Below are 21,089 nucleotides of genomic sequence, written 5' to 3' on the forward strand. Positions count from 1 at the left end.
ACAAAAGCGTCACGAAAATAGACCACAAAAGAATATTTCATTTAGACTGAATAAACAAAGGTCATAAGAATGTCAAAGAAATAGTTGATTATGTATTATGAACAACTGGATTTTAGTAGAAAATTATGTTGTGATTCAAAACGAGCATCAGGCAGGCATTGTTAAAATACTTACTTGACCATGCATATTTTATCGTATATTACCTGTATCTTTAATATATTTATACCAAGTCATATTTGGGGACAGCAAATCTATCAGGTAATATATTAATATTTAATAGATAAATTTGGACCATTAGGTTTTCATCTAATTGTGAAACCAAGAAATGTATATGATTTATTGGCTCACAGGGAGAGGATGATTACATCTTGCATCATATTCTGATGCCATTTCAACTAGATCGTTCTTTGTAGAGGGTTCTTTGATATATTTCACTTAATAAATTCCATGTTAGAACACTAAATTAGCCTCCTAACAAGTGCAACAAATTGTAAAGAAAATGATATGCAAATTATACAAACGGGTACAATTATTATTTACTTATTAAATATAAATGTTATTATTTAATTATTATATTGTTAAATTTAAAGTGATTAAATCAAAAATTAAAATTGTTTGGTAAAAGGTGTTCACAAGCTGTGGCTGTGTTCTCGTTGAATTTAAACACTTTGACCTGTGGATGTCGCCAGCGTGCGGAGTTTTTGCAAAAGTAATTTTTTTGACGAAATGGTGGATATATATTGTCATTTGTTACATTTAATTTACATTAACGTGAACGTTTTAATTACCCTATAGTATTCATTTTTAATGTGATTTTAAGTCGTTTTGTCTGTTGATGTTCACTCAGATGTCATTCTCATTGTAAAGTTACTTATTAGATACATAATGCTTATATATGTTTTTAAATATATTTGAAAAAGTAATATAGTCATTTAAAATATTCATTTACGTTTATATTTATTAACCATTTTGAAGTCCCCAAAACAGCTTTTGTTTCGACAATCTCTCGACCAATCAGAGGACGCGAAGTCACACCACCCAATCGGATTGCTCTGTACTACACCGTACAGTAACTCTCGACTAATCAGAGCGTGGAATCTTCCTTCCCAATATGGCGACGCTGTAGAGTTGCGAATTGTAAATGAACAAGACCCTGATGCTTTGACTGCATAAAGTAAACTGTTTTGTGGTAAGCAGCACGCGCAAACATGTATTTTATGCAAGAATTATGCGATACATTTTAAAAGATATCAGCGGCTTCGCTGGATACTTTCATTTCTCATGAACAGAGCGTTTAGTTTAGATGATGGGCTCATATGCCTGTTCAATACAATTGTGTTTAATGTGTAGGTTTATAGACAGACATGATGAAGGTGGTGAATCTGAAGCAGGCGATCCTGCAGGCTTGGAAAGAGCGATGGAGTGATTATCAATGGGCGATTAATATCAAGAAGAACTGCCCTAAAGGAGCTACATGGGACTACCTCAATCTAGCAGGTCATATGTAAACATTGGCATATTCTGACTATTACTGTTCAAACCACATTGCACAAGTCAGAAGTTGAAAGAGTTTACTATTGTGAACATGATTTATTGTAATGTCAAAGATCATACAGACTGGTCTGGATTATTTTGAAAGATTAAAGAAGATCACGTTTTTGCTCTCATACCAAAATGTTATGCCATAATAACAGTAATATCCTTTTCACTTAAGTTATATGACACATTATTTTGGATGTGACACAATGACCGTCATAATTTACACTACCGGTCAAATGTTTTGGACACTCACACACTTATGTGTTCATATTTTTTCCCATATTTTAGAATAATAATGAACTCATCAAAATTATGAAATAAATCAAAGGGAACTATGGGAATTATGTTGTAACTAAAAAAATAAATGAAAAGGTGTTTTATTTAATCATCTTCAGTGTAGTCACCTTTTGACTAGAATTTGAAATGTTTTCTTGTCATTTGATCAAGCAGCTTCTCGAGGTCTCACCCTGAGATGCTTTTTAAACCATATTAAAGGAGTTCCCATCTTTTCTGGGCTCTTATTGGCTGCTCTTTCTTCATTATTCCGTCATAGTCATCCATTTTAAAAACATTTGTTATTACATAAAATGTTAGTTTTGTCATGAAAAAAACATGTTTGTTTGCAATTATATCATATTTTTGTCTACCAAACTTATTTCAGACATTTATGCGTACTGTACACTTTCAGATCGAAATCTTTTTAAAATAATGAGACACATTTCACTCAAGTGTCCTAAAACGTTTGACCGGTAGTGTATATCTTTCGTTAACGCAGAAGCTCTTCTGGAGCAGGCTATGATTGGCCCGTCACCGAACCCTTTGATCCTGTCCTACCTGAAATATGCCATCAGTTCACAGGTGAGAGCTCTGCAGGTCCAGACGATCACACGTTTTAACACGTGAAATGAAATCGCTATGGAATTAACTTCATATCTTTTATACTGTGCTGTATTTCTTTTTAATCTGACCTAAAGAGTAACAAATGTTCTTTGAATACATTTTTAATTTTTTTTGCTTTTTACACAGAATATATAATAACTGTTTCACAACGTATATAAAAATGATGCTGAAAAATACTCTCTTCCACCTGCAGATGGTGTCCTATTCCAGTGTGCTGACTGCCATCAGCAAGGTCTGTCGTTTTAATTTGTTACTTTGTTATTTTCAACGTGTTTAACTGTGTTGTAATTGCTGAGATTGAAGACTTCAACGTTTTTGTTTGTTCGTCCACAGTTTGATGGTTTTTCACAGGAGCTCTGTATCAAAGCATTGCTTGAGATTATGGACATGTTCTCCCATCGGCTCAGGTACTTCCATCCGTCATCCCTCCGTGGATGAGTGAATCCATTCTTCATTCCGACCCACCCAACCATTGTCACAAAGATACAGTCTTTATCATGATTTTTCTCTTTCCACTCTGCAGCTGTCACGGGAAGGCGGAGGAATGTATCGGGCTGTGCCGTGCCATGCTGTGCAGTGTAGTTTGGCTCCTGCAGGGCTGCGCATGGTGCTGTGAACGACTGCGGGATCCCAGCCCTCCGCCTGCAGTGGAGAACAGTCTGAGAGCCTTTCTGGAGCGCATGGCAAATCTACTGCACAGCACCAAAAACAGAGCCCTGGTGCACATCGCCCGCCTGGAGGAACAAGGTGTGTGTGTGTGTGTGTGTGTGTGTGTGTTAATGCGTTGACTAGGGAGCGTGTGAAAGAGCTAGGTAGTAGAATCCAGAACGAATTGAATAGCTTTGTTGCCATCTGGGTGAATCATAATAATAAATTCACATGTCATCTTCTCTTACAAGCGTCCTGGTCCAATGTAGAGCAAGCTTTGCTGAAGCTGTCAGAGAATCTTGGTGCTGTAACAAATCCAACGCTAAAGGAAAAGCTCGAGGAGTGCGTTTTATTGGTTAAGAGGTGAGAATCCAAGAACGCATCATGATTATGTCGCACAGTTTGTGCCAAAACTGCATATTTGTGCCGGCGGTAGAGCATGTCAAAATTCTGCACTGTAAAAAAAATGTATAATAAATGAGAAATGTGTTATGTAAAAATGATGTGATTTGTCTTTCACCGTCAGATGGGTTGGAATGGAAAAAGAACCATCAATTTCTTTATCTACAATATCCTGTATTGCTTTGTTATGTCCTGCCAGTATGTCTTAATGTCTGGGTATCCCCAAAGTGTATGAAACTCTTTTCTTGTATTTTCTCCAACAACTTATTGTTTTTGGCAGTATTCCTCAGATGTTGTCTCTTCAGTGCGATCCACCAGTACACACTTCATTTCCATCTGTCCACGCTTTCATCATGCTGGAGGGAACCATGAACCTCACCGGAGAGACGCAGCCGCTGGTGGAGCAGCTCATGATGATCAAGAGAATGCAGGTGACCTCAGATATGACGGAGAACTGAAGAAAACCTTCTGTGTGGGTGTGCTTGCGCGTGTGCTGACGTGCATCTGTCGTCTCTTTGTAGAGTATACCAGCTCCACTGTTTGTGCTGGAGATCTGGAAGGCCTGTTTCACTGGTCTCATCGAGTCTCCGGAGGGGAATGAGGAGCTCAAATGGACGGCCTTCACTTTCCTCAAGGTCTGCTTCTGTCAGGACAAACCATCAAACTCCATGCTTACTCTTATTGGCCTTTTTAAATGGGAAAAAGTGTCATTTCTGCACCAATGTGAAGTACTTTTCCTGTCTTAGGTCAAATATTCACTTAACTTTAAGTAAGCCATTTTGAAAAGTGCTGTCAAATTTTTGGTTTGTTGAGAAACTCAACATTAACAAATAACTCAAGGATTTTTGGAAATCCTTTTGCTGTTCTGTTTGGTGACGCTAGTGGTGCAGAAATGCCCATTTTTGAATTCAATTTACAGAGTAGAAATATAAAATCTTTGTTCATTTTGTTTCACTTTTGTCTTTCAGATTCCTCAGGTCTTGCTAAGGCTGAAGAAATACCCACAGGGAGAGAAGCCCCAGGTACATGGGCAGGTTTCGCACACATTCATCGTGTTTCTCGCCATTCACGTACACACGTGATCTGACCTGCATTTGCGTGTGTGTGATTGTCAGGATTTCGCGGAGGACGTGAATGTGGCTTTTGAGTATCTCCTGAAGCTTACTCCACTGCTGGACAAAGCAGATCAGAGATGCAAGTATGTCCCTGCCGAATCGCACAATAATGAGTAAGATAAGTGGAAAACTACAATTTCTGTATATATATGGGATTTCTGTTGTCCGAGAACAGTAATTGTGGCTTTGTGGTTCATCCTATAAATCTTTTTGTGTGTTTGTAGCTGTGACTGCTTGAGTCTGTTACTGCAGGAATGTAATAAACTGGGCTTGTTGTCTGAGGCACACGCTGCCAATCTCACGGCAAAACGGTATCGTTGTTTTCTGCTCCATCATGAAAACATGCAGCGAAGCCTGTCGTTAACAGCTTTAGCTGATTGTTGTGTTTTATTTATAGGACTGAAGATAGAGAACATGCGCCCAGGCTGAAGACAGCAGAGAACGCCAATATTCAGCCCAACCCAGGCCTCATACTGAGAGCTGAACCAACGGTCACCAACATCCTGAAGGTCTTCATATTTTTATTATTGAAACCTGTCAAAACATTTCTGGAGTAACCAATCAGACAGATTTTTTTATTGACTTCTTTAAAGCGGGGCTAACATGCTATTTCATGCATTCTGACTTCTTTACACTGTTAAACGTGCTGGCTTCTCATGCTTAAAAAGACGAGTTGTGCGTATGACGTAGTATTTCTGTGCTCAATACACTCCGCCAAGGGTTCGTACAGGTTTTGGAAAGTTTTTTTAGAACATGTATTCTTATTTCGTGACTTAGTCCCTTATTGGACAGTTCTCCAGAAAAGCACGGCCACACGTCGACCAGCGAGAGTGCAAAAGGTAAACAACACAAACGTATAGTGATGTATTGTGTGCTCGTGCTGTAGCTCCGCCCCCCTCTGCACGCCTCCAGGAGCTCGACTGTTTTCAGAAATAATCATACAGCTGTATCTGTCTTTTATAAATGTGATCAAACTAAATCCTCTTCAGAGATATGAAATATGCCATACTACTCTACAGGTACTCACAATTAATATGAGATTGGGCGTGTGTTAACTCCGCTTTAAAGTAAATTAAAACATAATATCACCTACTTAAAAGGAAGAAATAATAAACACGGAAAAAAACTATTTCCTAAGATTGCTCAGTGTGCAGCGCTGTTACAGAGTGTAGGAAATAGGCTTCATTTGTAAGTCGCTTTGGATAAAAGCGTCTGCTAAATGACTAAATGTAAATAGGATATATTTTCTTTATGCACATTGTTTATTTAGACATGTGAATAAATTGCTGACAGTTTGTATCTCCATTTTTTTGGTCTAGACAGTGGATGCAGACCACTCTAAGTCTCCCGAGGGGCTGCTGGGAGTTTTGGGTCACATGCTCTCAGGAAAGAGTCTTGATTTGCTATTGGCTGCTGCTGCAGCCACTGGAAAACTCAAATCTTTTGCTCGCAAGTTTATCAAGTAAGCCATATAAAAGGGATGCATTTAGGGACCATGTCAAGTAAAAGAAGTTGATTTTAATTTAAATCACACAGTGCACCAATTATATTTTCCAGAATATGTAAACAGAGTCGAATGATAAATCTGTTGATCTTTTTCAGACTGAACGAGTTTCCCAAACACATCAGTGGAGAAGGATGTAAGTCATATGCTTTTCTTTGCTTACATGTGTTTTAATATGCCTCTAGTAATGCAATAATAGATCTAAAGCAAAAGCTGCATTCAGACAAAAAAACACCCAATGTATCTGTGAGGATGTGTGAATTTCTGAGAATAGTCAGTTTAATCGCAACTTGCTGGAATCTTCTTTATTTGATTTTTTTTAGCAAAGTCTGCGTCAGTGCGAGCGCTGCTGTTTGATATTTCCTTTCTCATGCTGTGTCACGTCGTGCAGACGTACGGCTCTGAGGTAAAAATCACACATACTGTGCAGGAAACCAGTTTGACCCCAAAATATGATGTTACAAACTGATAATTCACACTTGTATAACATCCTTCCTTTAATAATCATATCCTGCCTGCAGAAGAAAATTGAGAAATGATCCAATACATCAGTGACTACGTTTACATGTGCACCCAATAATGCGATTATTTCCAGTAATCAGAGTAACCGTACGCTCACACCGCCGCCGTCGAGAGCGTCAAAAATCGCTCTGACCGTCCTGCCAACAACGCTGTAGAAAGATTCGTGGACGCTCTGGTGCTGCGTTCTCTGGAATCCTCTCAAGCAGCGGAGTTATTATAGTTTTCAAATATTTTTTTTTAATTAACTTTTATTTTTAGATCTTTAGTTTTTATGTTAATTTTAGTTAAAGTTTTAGCAATTTTGGTATGTGCTTTCGTCATTTTATAATTTATTTGTTTATTTTTTATGTTGCTATATAATATTAATTAATTTCTATTTTAGTTTTATTTCAGTTTGTTTATTATTATAATTTTAGTGCTTTAAACTTCTTTCAATTTATTTTTGAGGCAACATTTAAAATGTTCCTTTAGTTAAGTTTTTCCCCATCATTTTTAGGTCAATATTTTATTTGATTTCAATGAACAGAGACGTTTTCAAAGTTTTAATTTTAGTAAACTAAAATAACCTTGCGGTGGACTTCGACGTTACGATTGGTTGCCGCCGAACCGCGTCATAGCTCATTACCATAAAGTTGACCTGATTTCAACCTTCCTCAACGGCCAAGACGCGCCGCTGCCGGCTCACATTAAAAACGAGCGACTTCCGGCCACTTTGACGCTCTCAACGCATTCTTCACTCCCGTTTACATGCAGTTTTAATGATTCTGATTATTTGCTATCATACACAGTACAAACGATGCTCTCGGGTACAGTAGGCGTGTTACTGGCTGTCGTCTGAATATCGCGTCAAATGCTAAACGCCTTCCTCCGGATGTGTTTCATTGTTATTAGGCGCCGTGATAAATACAGAAATGCAGCGTTTGTGTTCGCTGTCATCGCGTTCGCGCGGTTTCTGTGTTAAGATAAAAAGCAGAGACTGCTGGCAGCGAGTTGTGTTGACAGTAAAACTTTCGACTGTCATGTTTACCAACCAGAAGCGCACGTGCACCTTGGTCAGAGCGGCGTAAATGCGATGAAGGTGTTTACATGCCTTCGTATTGCGATTAAAACATGTTACATAGATTATGCTTACTGCGATTATGAGCTTAATCGCATTATTTAAATCGAATGATTGCGTTTATTATGAGGTGAAGTGTAATCGCAATATTGCCAAAATCCTATTATAGTCGCATTATGAGGGTGCATGTAAACGTAGTCATTGATTCAAGATGTAAATGAAACAAAAGTAATAAAAAAGTTTTGACAAAGTAAAAAAGGTCGAAAAGTAATAAATGAAAAATCTGTGATGTGTTAACCAAATCTTCCACTGCCGAGCAAGTAAAAGTAACAATACTTGTTTTCAATAGAGTTTTAAAAGTGATGTGCAGAGGGGATGGATACAAGTGTACAATAAATGCTTTTTATTTCCTTGTCTGTTCAGGTGATTCTCTCGGAGCCCAGTCCATCCGGTGAGACGCCCTTCTTTGAGACGTGGTTGCAAACGTGCATGCCAGAGGACGGGAAGACCCTGAATCCGGACCACCCGTGCTTCAGACCCGAGTCTGGGAAGGTGGAGAGTCTGGTGGCTCTGCTTAATTCCTCTTCTGAGATGAAGCTTGTGTGAGTGACACGTTGCACATTCAGTTCATTTATTAATACATTTACATAATCTTCACAAAGCAAACAAACATGAAACAATATTGATTTAATTTCTGCTCCTATTGGTTGCTTTTTCATTTTGCAGTCAATGTCATTCATTTTAAAGACATTTTTATTGAATAACATTTTCGTGTGTAACGGGAAAAAGTAATATTTTTGTCTACGAAACTGATTTCAGACATTTAAGCATACACATTCAGATTAAAATAAGTGTTCCAAAACAATTGAACGGTAGTCTACATCAGAGATCATCAAAAGGCTGAAAAATATAGTGATGTTTCTATTACGGGGGTTTATATGACACGAATGATATCTTATTTGACGTCGAAACGGCTTTGTGACACTTTTATTAGGGATAGTTCATGTAAAAGTGAAACTTCTGTCATCATTTACTCACGCACATGTCATTTCATACCTGTATACGTGACTTTGTTCCGATGAACATAGAAAGATATTTGGAAGAATGTTAGCAATTTTCAGTTCCGGGACATCATTGACAACCATAGTAGGAAGAATGAAATGGTAGTCAAAGGTGCCCGAGAATTTGTTTTCCTAAATTCTTCACGATATCTCATGATGTGTTCAACCGAACAAAAAAATACAGTGTTTCTTGTTCCTACTGTGGTAGTGGATGATGTCCCGGAAATGACAATTGCTAACATTCTTCCAAATATCTTTCTCTGGGTTCATTGGAACAAAGACATGCATACAGGTTTGAAACAACCTGAGGGCGAGTACGTGATGAACTCTCCCTTTAAGTAATTCAAATGAGATGAATAACTGTAACCTCAGAAAAGGGATTCATGTGGTTAACAAAGTAGGTTCTTACAAAATCAGCAAATAGAAGTGGGTGATATCACCAAAAATCTGTGTGTGATCAGAGTGATGACATAGATCTTTAATCAATTTGGAAATTCTTGGAAATAAACCAACACTGCTTACTATGGAAGTAGAGATTCTATTAAAAGAGCTGTCTCGATGCTCTCATAAGCACGAGTTACAAGTGAAGGAAAGATTGCAAAACTTTTCCACTTTTATTCTGTGCCAAACGTACTACGAAATCTCTCTCTGCAGTCAGATGAAATGGCATGAGATCTGTCTCAGTACGCCAGCTGCCATACTGGAGGTGTTGAACGCCTGGGAGAACGGAGTGTTATCTGTGGAAGCCGTTCAGGTGAGTGCTTTCGCATCGGATGACGCTCGGTCTGTCCACACTAAAAGCAAAGGACAGATTTATATTAAATACAGTATGCGCACAAGGCCCATGACCCGTAACAGTGGCAAAAGCTAAAAGCATGTCATGCACAACCTCAATGTAATGTGTCATTGAGGTATAAATGACTATAAACTAAAGAACACAAGGAAATGTCTTACCGTTTGCACGAACAGAAGATCACTGACAACATCAAAGGGAAAGTGTGCAGTATGGCCATCTGTGCGGTGGCTTGGCTGGTAGCTCACGTTCGGATGCTGGGATTGGATGAGCGAGAGAAACCTCAGACTATGATTCGCCAGCTGATGACTCCTATGTCTGGAGAAAACAATTTACAGTTCTACCACGAGCGGTAGGCCTCGCGACTCTACACACACCCCCGCATTCACATATTTACATCATGTAATCAAATCTCTCTCGCTCTCTCTCGCCCCAGTGTGGTTATCATGAGCTCTATTCTGGAGCACATGTGTGCAGATGTGTTTCAGCAGACTGGACTGTCCCTGCGGCCGGCGATCGAGGGTCAGGAGCCCATTCCGTACCGGAACCTTCTGCCAGCCCGCCAGCCCATTCGTGAGGCGCTGCAGACTGCGTTCAGAGAAGTTCTGGAGAAGGGCTGGGTGGACTCCCGCGCCTTCCACCTCTTTGAGAATCTGCTGCATATGGGAGGAGTCTTCTGGTTCACCAATAACCTGGTTAAGGTAAATGTGGGTTGGCAGCGCTTAAGATAATGGAGAAGTTCCAGCGGAAATGGTCAAGACCTTTGCGATGGGGTTGTACACTGGCTTTGTGTTTGTATTGTAGGAGCTGCTGAAGGAGACCCGTAAGGAGTGGGCGTCTCGTGTGGTTGAGTTACTGTACAGTATCTTCTGCTTGGACGCCCATCAGATCACCTTGACACTGCTGGGTCACATCCTGCCCCGCCTCCTCACTGACCCCGCCCACTGGCACAGCCTGGCAGACCCGCCCGGGCGAGCCCTTGCCAAGTATTCACTTTTTCTTCTGACATTTTGTATCGAGAACACGTGTACAATACATCCATTTAATAACATACTTTACATCGAAATAAGAACATTCCGTCATTCTATTCATTGTCATTTCAAACCGAAAATGACTTTTAGAATTCTTTTGTATCATTTTCTTCATTTCTATTTATTTTATGGATCCGAATGGAGAAACCACAAACCAGTAAAAAAGCTCACTTATTGAAATTACCACAACAAAATTGGGCCGAAAATATTTTAAAATAGTGCTAAATATATGCCTGATATCATCTATATGACATATCTAGTCAAAAGTGTCCCGTGTTTCACAATTTTCTTTTTAACACCGACGTCTTTCCATAACGTTAACGTCATTGTTGAGTTTAGCGGGAATGCCCACATTATCATGCGTTATTGCTAGTATGGAAAGTATTCTCAAGGTTATGAATTTCCTTCCAAGCTAATGTGTCTTTACCTACATTCAGTTTTCCTTCTATTCCTCTATTTGAATTCATTCGTACGTCAGCACAATGCGGTTCAGCATGCAGCATGAATGAACCTTTCATCCCACTACGTTTCCTCTTTTTTGCTTTCTTTTTTCCGCACACTTCCTCATTATTTTGAACCGGACGTCCGTGCGGAAGAATGTGGAGGCAGCCTTTTTCCTTCTCTGTTTTTTTTCTTTTCAGTTTAACCAAGATGAAGATGTCAAAATGCGATTATGACCTCTGTTATAGTTCACGAACCTGAACTTTTCTGTGTTGTGTTGTGTTTACGGCACAGAATTTAGGACAAGCTAAATCTACATCTGCTTTTGGGGACGTCTTGAAATAAATCCTAAATAAAACAAATGTAAAAGTGCTAAATGCTTTCTTTTAGCGGTTGGATTGGAGTTGTTTGGTTAAGTCTGTGTGTGTTGTAGGTTGTCGGTGTGGTGTGCTCTCAGTTCCTACTCTTCTCATCATAAGGGTCAAGCATCAGCAAGACAGCGCAAGAGGCAACGCGAGGACATAGAGGTCACACACACTCACACCATTGTGACTCTCAAGTTGACCAGAGTGGGAGATAACTTTAAGATAAAGACTTTGAATGATACACAACCGAAATAACAATGTGGGGAGGGACTGTAATGTGGGTCACTTAAATGGTTGTAGTGGTTTAAGAAACAAACTATATTCAGCACTCCATATAAGACTGACAATTGTATTCTGCCACAGTATGTAACGCACACTCTTCTAATTGGCTTTAGGACTACAGCAGCCTGTTCCCATTGGACGATACACAGCCATCTAAGCTGATGCGTCTGCTGAGCTCCAATGAGGATGAGACGGTTGTGCTGTCCAGTCCAGGTCACTTCATGCCTTATTCACAATTCTGCACGAAAACTACAAGTAGGGGTGTGACGAGATCTCGCGGCACGAGATCTCGCAAGATCTGATGTGTCTCGCGAGAACACAATATCCTCACGCAATTGGCATGATGGAGTGCTGGGCTTGAAATTGCAACCATTTTAGTCGCATATGCTCCCTGTATTTAACCTGTGCGACCTCAAAATATATTTGGGAGCATTTGTGCGAGTGCACATTTTGTTGTGGTGCGACCTGTTTTCATTACTGTACAGAACACACTAATAACTGCACGTGCCCGCTTGATCAGCAGTTGATCTGCATAATATAATTCATTAAAATAGAAGCTTAATTTGAAGGTTGATTTTATAATGACAACATTTTTTGCATTTTGTGTTTTTAGGGTGAATAAGAGACTATTTTCCCCTATATATTTCATCATTGAGGATTTCTTTTAAAAAAGTCAACAAATCTTGTCTCGTTCTCGTGAACTCCGTCTCATCACGTCTTGTCAGATTTTTGCAGACGCTTTCTATACTTGTTATAACAACATCTTATCAAATGAGTCATTTTTATCTGTCTGTCATATCTGTATATGTTGCAGTAATTATTTGGCTATATTGCAAGTAAACACCCACAAAAGAGCAACAAGCTTCCTGTGGCAGTATTCTTTAATGTTTCCATTACACAAGCTGTATATAAGACCTTTATAGCATAATTTATGAATAACTAGAAAACATTTCAAACTAGGTTGCACGATATACAAAATGTTTTGAAATATTATGACAATATGCATACCGCAATGGTTTGCGCTGTTTGGAATCATTATTATGAAATTCATTTTTTTGTGTGGTCAAAGTTTTAGGTCGATAGCAGAGAGACTGGCATTCAAATGTTAGTGCTTGTGTGTGTATGCGACGATCAGAAAGAATGTGATACATTACATAATATGTAGTCTTTTTAATATAGTTCACTTTTTTCAGACTTTGCATATTGTATTTAGCAAGTTACCCCATATTTCAGTTTTCTTCAATATTGTGCAGCCCTGATTTCAGTTCATTTCTATTGTGTTTTTCACAATGTGTGTCGTGCAAAGTAGCTGTACTGAACATTTAGTCCAAAATATATCAGATTAAATTCTGTAACAGACAGGAAAAGGAACGATACGCGATACAAAAACTGATAGCAATATATTGTGCATCACACATTTTAACTGAAATTCCTCTTCTGTGCATTAAACTAGTTTTTTATGTGTTCGACCTTGTGTGCGTCTGTTTTGTCAACAATTACAAAACTTATTTTGTTTCTGTTTTCTAGGTGATCGTTCAATGAGCAGTTCACTGTCTGCTTCTCAACTTCACACCGTCAACATGAGAGATCCTCTCAACAGAGTGTTAGGTTTGTGCTTCCAGTTTTAAAGCAGAACCAAAACCATAATATTCTTTGGCCGTTAAAGTATATTTGAGGTACCATCCAGTACATCACTGTACTTTGTAACTCTATTCTTGTATTTCTAGAGAATTGGAACCACGTTGCTTTTATGAAAAGACGGATAGAGTGCTCAAAGTTATGACCTTAGCTTTAAGCTAATGTCACTTTGCCTGCTTTTGTTTTCTAGCAGTGCCAATACCTTGGATTTCAGCACTTTTTTGATGTGGTTATGTTTGAAAAAACCTTTGATCTTCACTGTATTTCCATGTTTTGGCTTTTTTTCTTCCATTTACTTCCTCTTTATTTTAAACCGGACATCCATGCAGTTGGACATGGAGCTGTCAAGCATGTTGTTCTCGGTCGGAAGTTGCTAGGGCATGTTTCTTTGATGTTCTCGTTTCTGGAGAGTACACAAAACAGCATCCGTGGAAAAACTCCATGAGATGTTTTGTCATCATTCCCTAACAATGAGTATAACCAATGCTGGTAGCGAAGCTTGCTAATAATAATTGTTTATTTAATTTTTTTTAGCAAACCTGTTCCTGTTGGTTTCGTCTCTGTTGGGGTCTAAGACAGCAGGTCCTCACACACAGTTTGTTCAGAGCTTCATCGAGGAGTGTGTGGAGTGCTCCGAGCAGGGCAGCCGCGGCAGCATCCTGCAGTTTATGCCCTTTACCATGGTAAGAGAATCTTCTGACGTACAGTATTGGATACTGTCTAGACAGAAAAACAGTTATACTTTAGCATTGTAATAACTCTAACATGAGCCATAAGCCACGAGGCTGTGCATCATACGAGTGAGGGATGTGGTTCACATGCCAGCAACATAGCAATTTGTGTCATACAAAAATAAATGTCTAAGTTTATACTCGTTGACTTTTCCAATCAGGACTAGCTTTATAACCATAAATTTAAAAAGTTCACTTAATGAATTTGTCTCTCTGTCTTCACAGATTTCTGAACTGGTGAAACTTCAAGCGCTGGCAAAACCCAAAACGGTTCTGTCCATCACAGATCTGAGCCTTCCACTGGGACGGAGAGTAGCAGCGAAAGCCATCGCTGCTCTGTAGAGAATTGTGCTTTGCCATCAACAGCAAAACTGTTTTCCTGGTAGAAATCAACGTATTTTCATCACTGCTACTTGCATCATTTAACAAAACTTCTGGTAAGCTCTGGACTTTGATCAGAAGTGGAACAGCTGTCAGATGGGTACTGATGTGGCTTTGACGTCTGTTGTGTGCAGGACAGCTCAGTGTTAGTTCTGATTTCACACACGTGGGCACATCTGTGAAGTGACACAGCTGCTGACTGATGACACTGATGTGCCAAGTATGTCCGAGAAAACATTTGTGATATTGCTTTTTTATACGTTCCATAAGTTCCATTTATTGCAGACTTTCCAGTTTTTTTTTATAATGGGAAAAAGTGAAAAACCCCAGACTGCATTTTTACTAAAATCGCAATAAAATGGTAAATCTGAGTTTGACTAGTCTCTTAAGTGGAACACGCTGCCTACAAAGCAAAACTGTTTGTTCAGCAGAAAGCCCTGGCAGATTTCCAATGAACATTGGGAAACGTTTGGTTTCTGATTTTTGAAAGTAAAAAATGTCATTGAACAAACTGGTAATGTGTGGACATTATGGCACTATTCACACCTTCCTTTTCCGACAAAGTTGCCAAGCCTTTCATGCTCAATTGATTTACCTTTAATCATTACTTGTCCACACATCCAATTCAGTGTTGACTGTGAGACATTTTATAAATGAGACCTCTTTGTTCATTAATAAGATGTTTATTGGCATTCTTATATGGTATCGTATAGTATTCTTTTATTTGCCTGGTGGGCATAATATCCAAAAGATACTTGTAGTGTGACTGTTTTTCATTTAATCGTACACTGGGATTTCCCAATCCCACGCAAAAATACTGGATAAAAATAGGACGGCTGTTGCATCATATCCTGTGTGATGAACATTCTAGAAGACATCAAGGAATTCCCACAGTGTCAGAGGGTGTACCTGGTATTTTCTTTTCTTGACCAATGTGAACAAGTTACAGCGGCTTACAACATAAACAAACGTGTAACAAACGTTTAACAATCTTAACTTCCGGTAGACCTCCACAAAGAATATATAACTGTTGAGTAGTTTTACTTTAATTTATTAAAATAAATATACAATAAAAAAATTATATAAAATAACTTTATTTATTATAATGTATAATTGTTGTGTAATTTCTTTGTTCTGGGGCTCCTTTGACTACCGTTTTCATTTTTCCTTCTATCATGATGTCCCAGAACTGTCAGCTAACATTCAAATCGAAATATATTATTTTGTGTTCAACAGAACGAAGAAATATATACAGGTTTGGAACAACTAGACTTACTAGAGGATGAGTAAATCTTGACAGAATTTGTATTTTTGGGTGAACCATCCCTTTAACTTCGGGACAAGCTCGTGTGTGTCCAAAGAAACAGTCTGTACCATTTTAACGATATTTTTTATTATCATTTAAAGCGGAGAAGTTATTCAGGTCCCTCCATGAGAGTATTTGTATTACAAACTTAAGTACTTCAGTAAGGAAAATTTGAGAATATTAAATAATACCTGTCAAATACAGTAACATAGGAACACATTTTTAGCCTCAAAATTGTTTCGTTTTATCACAGATTGAAGATTAAGAATTCATAGTAATGCACAAACTTTGAAATAGTTTTATTTGTTTTAATAAACCAAATGTGAGGCACCTCAAACATACAAATTAAAAAAAAAATTTTTTTAAATGCTCTTCAATTAAATAAATAAATAGGAAAATAAATTATATAATTTAATCTTACATAAAACCACATGACATCTCATTAATAAGTAAGAAAAAACATGTTACTACATTACATCATGTAAGGAAAAGAGTTCTCACAGAGATTAGGGGATGATACAATGACCAATAACAACTCACGGTCATATGCTCAACAAACAGCACTTCTTTCCTTTACATTTACATTTACCTCAAGCAACTTGCATTGCATTGTACTATTTTTTTTTTTTTTAAGTGCAATCCCTGGGATCGAACCCATGACATTAGCGTTGCTAGCGCCATGCTCACATTTCACATATTTCCTTTTGGAAGAATACCAGTTTCAGGAAGTTCCTAAAGGTTCAAATAAATATACTGATCTTATTGAAATTTTAACCGAAATTGTTCAAATAAATACCTTTATAAATAAATAGATAAAAACTGCCAGCAGTAAACAGCCCTACATACATTTCCAGCGACTAGTAATTTGTTCATCCCAAAAGTGAACACGCCACTGAATGCAACAACATCACGGGCATTGTTCCCAGTCCTCTGAAGTGGACGGGCTGGGGGTCATGTCACGGAAAGAGAGGATACTGCGCAGCACATCACAGCTAAACACCTGAAGCTGTTGTAGGGTCAGGTGTGCGGCCACCTGGGTTATGTATGTAGATTTCAGATTTTTGGCGAGGTCATGCTGGGATGCCTCCACTGAGCGCTCAAATCCAGCTTCAGTCTGCATCTGTGGAAATACACAAACAGGAGTGAAGGTTTAGGTTCACTGTAAAAAATGGGAATTTTCTGTAAACTGGAAAAACAGAAATATACCGTAAAATATTTTTTTTCTGTAAACTTATAGGATACAAGGATATATATTAAATAGTTTTCCCCATTTTTCTTGTAAATGTGTTGTCTTGTTCTGTAATTTTATAGTTTTAGACCGTATTTTAAAAAATACATGAAAAAATGTTTTTAAGATTTACGTGGAAAATCTGTAAAAAAAATAATTTTGATTTCACTTAGAATGATAGAAGACGTCACACGCAAGAGGAATATTATGACAAAGATCTGCATCAAAGCATAAAAGTCTATTCATTAAAAAGGCAATCTTTCATTTCAACTAGTTTATGGTGAACACACTTTGTTTAGATCTAATATTTCTGGAAATATTCCATATGATGAGTGAATGATATGGTATACAAAAATACAACATAACTGAATGAAAAATTAAATGTAGTATTTTAAAGGTACAATCCGTAACCTTTGCATCTGTATTGCCATCTGTGGGTAAAGCCTAAAATGAAGTCAAATGACCTCAAACTTATAAAATTATACACGATAGCTCAAATTATAATAAGCTTATTGTTGCGCATCAGGGTAAGATACTGTAAGGAGACAGTTTTCATCTCTGTTTTTTTGTACTTTAATACTTATTGTGATTTTTGTTCAATGGCAAAAAAGAAACCGAGATTGCAGCATTGCTAAATCAATTAACATTTCAATTCAGTAAATTCAAATTTGAATTCTGCATCCTGTTTAGATTAGATTAAGAAACTAAGTTTATCATTGGTTAATGTACACGGGAGATGCATGAACCAGTCATGTTCCTACACTATGCAAATGGTATTCTTTTGGGGATATAGATTAGATCCTGTAACTGCTAAAAGGGTGAAAAAAACCTCCCAAGCTGACACTGGGGCGGTACCCATTCAAAAAGTACACCTTTGCACCTATACACGTCTGTTCCTACACTGTAAAAAAAATCAGTAAAAAACTTTTCCCGATAATAGTTTTTCCCTGTAAAATTACAGGATATAAGGATATATAATAAATAATTTTCAACCTTTCCATGTAAATTTGCTGTCTTTTTCTGTAATTTTACAGTTTCTGTACTGTATTTAAAAAATAAACTGTAAAAAATAAAATTTTCTGGCAGCTGGGCGCAGCAGTAAGATAACTGTAAAATGTTTTTTCCCCTGTAACATTACATGTTTTTCCAGTTTTTCTTGTAAATTTGCTGTCTTTTTCTGTAATTTTTCCGTTTTTTGGCCATATTTCAACCTGTAAAATACGTGGACATTATGTAAAAAAATAACAGATCGTTTCCACTGAATGGTATGGTATGGTAGGCAACGCAATCGTTTTCATTGTCAGAAGTTCTGAATCGTACCAAAATAGTGAACTGTGCCATAATGGACCCTTCCATTGGGGTACCTAGCACAGTAGTCCAGTACCAAAAGGGTGGAGCTAGACTGACTTTGATTGTTTGACAGAGAATCATCACTTGCGCATGCAACAGGCGCAATTTTGAATGCCGCTGATTGGTACTTTCAGACAAACAACACGCCTCTCAAGTAAGGGTACTGTTAGAAGTGGTAACGCAAGCCGGATCAGGGTTTGCTGTCCCGAACCAAACCGTACCACTCGATGGAAACGAGCCACAAATGATACATAGGACCCTTTAAAAGGGTCCCATCCACGTGACAGCTTAGGACCATTTTTTGAAAATGTCTCAAATAACTGGAGAAAAAAACATTTAAAAGTTCAATGAAACATTGTGAAATAAAAACAGAAGTTGCATCTTCCTCCATTCATTGTGTTAGTGTTTAAACAGGCTCTCGGTCAGCTCTGACAGCCGAAGAAAGCTTGTGCAATATGACACCAACCGCAATTTAAATTTAGCAGAGCGTGAAACTTTTTGGAGTTCATACACCCACAGGCACGCAAAATCCCCAGGGTCGACCAGGGTCAATTTAAGGAACTCAAAAATGGAATACATTTCAATTTCGCCTCCTTAAATCGGTGATATGTGAGACAGGAGTTAAAAGGACAGTCATCAGCAGGTTGACCAAAACTATACCTTGTTAATAAGCGACAGAAGTTCTTCAATGTCAGCTTGAAGTTCGGCCACCTGTTCTGTTTGTTTGAGCTTGGTGCCTTCGCTGATCTCTGTCAGGAGATTGACATGTAGCTTCAGTCCTTTGAATATGCGATCGAGGCAAATCTCCTGTGGCCAAGAGAGATTTTAGATTCCGTGTCTAAATCGTGGCATTAAAAATGAAACGAAGCAATCGGATGGGCTGAACGAACTCACCAGGGTGAAGTTGTCAGAGATGCTCTCAAGAACAGGAGCAGAAGGAATGAGATTTTCCTTCAAGTGCTGCAGCTCTGGATTAACTGAACTTCCCAGCTTTAGGCTCTGGAAAAGACCAGCATTCCACGTGTTTCAACATGTCAGGAAAGAGTATCTGGGTCATGCATCAGTGTGATTTTGCGTGCTAATCCCTCAAACATGCCAGAGCAATAGCAAATTGCATTTACCAGTAGATTTGCATTTAAAAAATGGTCTCTTTCAGGTCATCATCACAGTACAGATCAATAGAACACTTCTATACACAAACAACAGATTTTAACCATTGGACTACACAGCACATGCACATGCACATACAAACATCCAGTACGACTGTATATCAAGAATGTAATATTCAAGATTAGTGGGACGATATGAACAGTGTTCCCAATGTCTGTGTCCGTTATGGCCCTAAAGCACATATTTATACTCACCGGAGAGTTTATCCAGGATGCGTGAGCTGCAGGAATCCCTTTCAGAACTGTGCTGATAAAGCTATGAGCATATCCAATAAAATGACTGTCCATACTATCCCGCTTTTCAGGGAGAGGGGCAGATCCCACAAATCCCAGTAATGCGACTAAGAGAGCAGCTGGGAGAGAGAGAGAGAGAGAGAGAGAGAGACTGACACACACTGCTCACACATAAGGCTGAAACTCTCACATGTGCTTACGCTACGACTGGACATCCTCATTTCACATAAATGCCTATTGACTGGTGCAATAAAAGTTTGCTTCTATAAATCCTCCAAATGAAAATCATATACATAGTACTCAATAGAGTATATTTTACACACATAACACTTTAAAATCATATCATTTAAAATAGTGTTCGCTTTATTTATTTAAACCAAAAATAAAGAAACTTACCCTGGTAGCAGTTCATATTACTACAGCAACTCAAGCGGAAAATGCACCAAGACAACAAACGACAGAAGTAACAAACGCTTCATCACGTATGAGAATTTATATGTCTTCAGGGGAAATTCCTTTTTTTAAACTGACGTCGTCTTGTGGACGCACACATGTGCTTGGTGAAGAAAGACCTTGAGATGATTGAGGTGTGGGATAAGATGGCAGTACTGTACACCTTAAAACATATTTCATTCAAATTCACTAACAAACATGAAATCAAACTTGACAGAGCAAACTTTCATGGACATATAATGAATAAATATGTGAATCCAAGTTTCATTACACTTTTTAACTGTTTATATGAATAAATCTTAAACAATGATTAACCTTATGCCAATACAATAAGGACATAACAATTATCTTATCATTTTTATTTATTCACTACAGCCAGTGGACTTAAATGTAATTGAAGTTTGTCCAAAATTATAACATCACTAACAAACCACAGGACAAAACATGCTATAGTGATGGTAACAGCAGGGAAAATCATTACAATAATATAATCACATGAACAAGCATCTTTCAATAATGTTTTATTTTAATATTAAAGGGCTACTATTATTATTATTGTTTTAATTCAGTCATTTCAGTCAGTATATTATATTACATGATATTACATCACATCACATTATATTATATTCACATATTTTTGAAATACGGTAAAAAATGTGAAATTACAGAAAGAAAACATGAAAAACATGTCATTTTACACCACAAAACTGTTAATTTACTGTTTTCACTGCTTTTTTTAAATGTATATCATATCATATCATATCATATTACACTGTACAAACTGTAATTTTACAGAATTACGGTAAAAGATGTGTATTATATTATATTATATTATATTACATTATATTTTATATGGGAAAGCAGGACACAGTTTTAATATCATTATTGTTCTCACGGATTTCAAAACCGTTTCCTTTTAGCTTCCGCTTCCAGGATGTC

The 21,089-nt window shown here is 37.9% G+C and overlaps 2 protein-coding genes across 3 annotated transcripts; one reads left to right on the forward strand and one right to left on the reverse strand.

Annotated features, from left to right (window-relative positions):
- Window positions 1-1,091: 1,091 nt before the first annotated feature.
- On the forward strand, window positions 1,092-14,781 carry med24 (mediator complex subunit 24). 2 transcript variants are annotated; one of them, XM_057358712.1, is made up of 26 exons: window positions 1,092-1,189; window positions 1,351-1,497; window positions 2,315-2,397; window positions 2,633-2,671; window positions 2,773-2,846; window positions 2,963-3,186; window positions 3,339-3,450; window positions 3,770-3,920; window positions 4,011-4,124; window positions 4,458-4,511; window positions 4,605-4,717; window positions 4,829-4,915; window positions 5,002-5,113; window positions 5,924-6,066; window positions 6,207-6,244; window positions 6,432-6,514; window positions 8,111-8,289; window positions 9,403-9,502; window positions 9,718-9,893; window positions 9,978-10,242; window positions 10,346-10,527; window positions 11,447-11,540; window positions 11,774-11,873; window positions 13,188-13,268; window positions 13,833-13,981; window positions 14,255-14,781. In XM_057358712.1, the coding sequence occupies exons 2-26, from the start codon at window positions 1,365-1,367 to the stop codon at window positions 14,369-14,371; spliced, it is 3,003 nt and encodes a 1,000-aa protein (XP_057214695.1). In that variant the 5' UTR covers window positions 1,092-1,189; window positions 1,351-1,364; the 3' UTR covers window positions 14,372-14,781. The 2 variants fall into 2 exon arrangements, with proteins under 2 accessions (XP_057214695.1, XP_057214696.1); XM_057358713.1 differs by having other exon boundaries at window positions 4,605-4,687.
- Window positions 14,782-14,907: 126 nt separating this feature from the next.
- csf3a (colony stimulating factor 3 (granulocyte) a) lies at window positions 14,908-20,232 on the reverse strand. The gene is made up of 5 exons (XM_057358714.1): window positions 20,094-20,232; window positions 19,659-19,816; window positions 19,189-19,293; window positions 18,955-19,101; window positions 14,908-16,836 (listed from the first exon to the last, which is right to left on the reverse strand). The coding sequence occupies exons 1-5, from the start codon at window positions 20,107-20,109 to the stop codon at window positions 16,624-16,626; spliced, it is 639 nt and encodes a 212-aa protein (XP_057214697.1). The 5' UTR covers window positions 20,110-20,232; the 3' UTR covers window positions 14,908-16,623.
- Window positions 20,233-21,089: the final 857 nt, after the last annotated feature.

Source organism: Triplophysa rosa, linkage group LG18 (genome assembly GCF_024868665.1).
Source record: "Triplophysa rosa linkage group LG18, Trosa_1v2, whole genome shotgun sequence".
In the NCBI taxonomy this organism is placed as follows: domain Eukaryota; kingdom Metazoa; phylum Chordata; class Actinopteri; order Cypriniformes; family Nemacheilidae; genus Triplophysa; species Triplophysa rosa.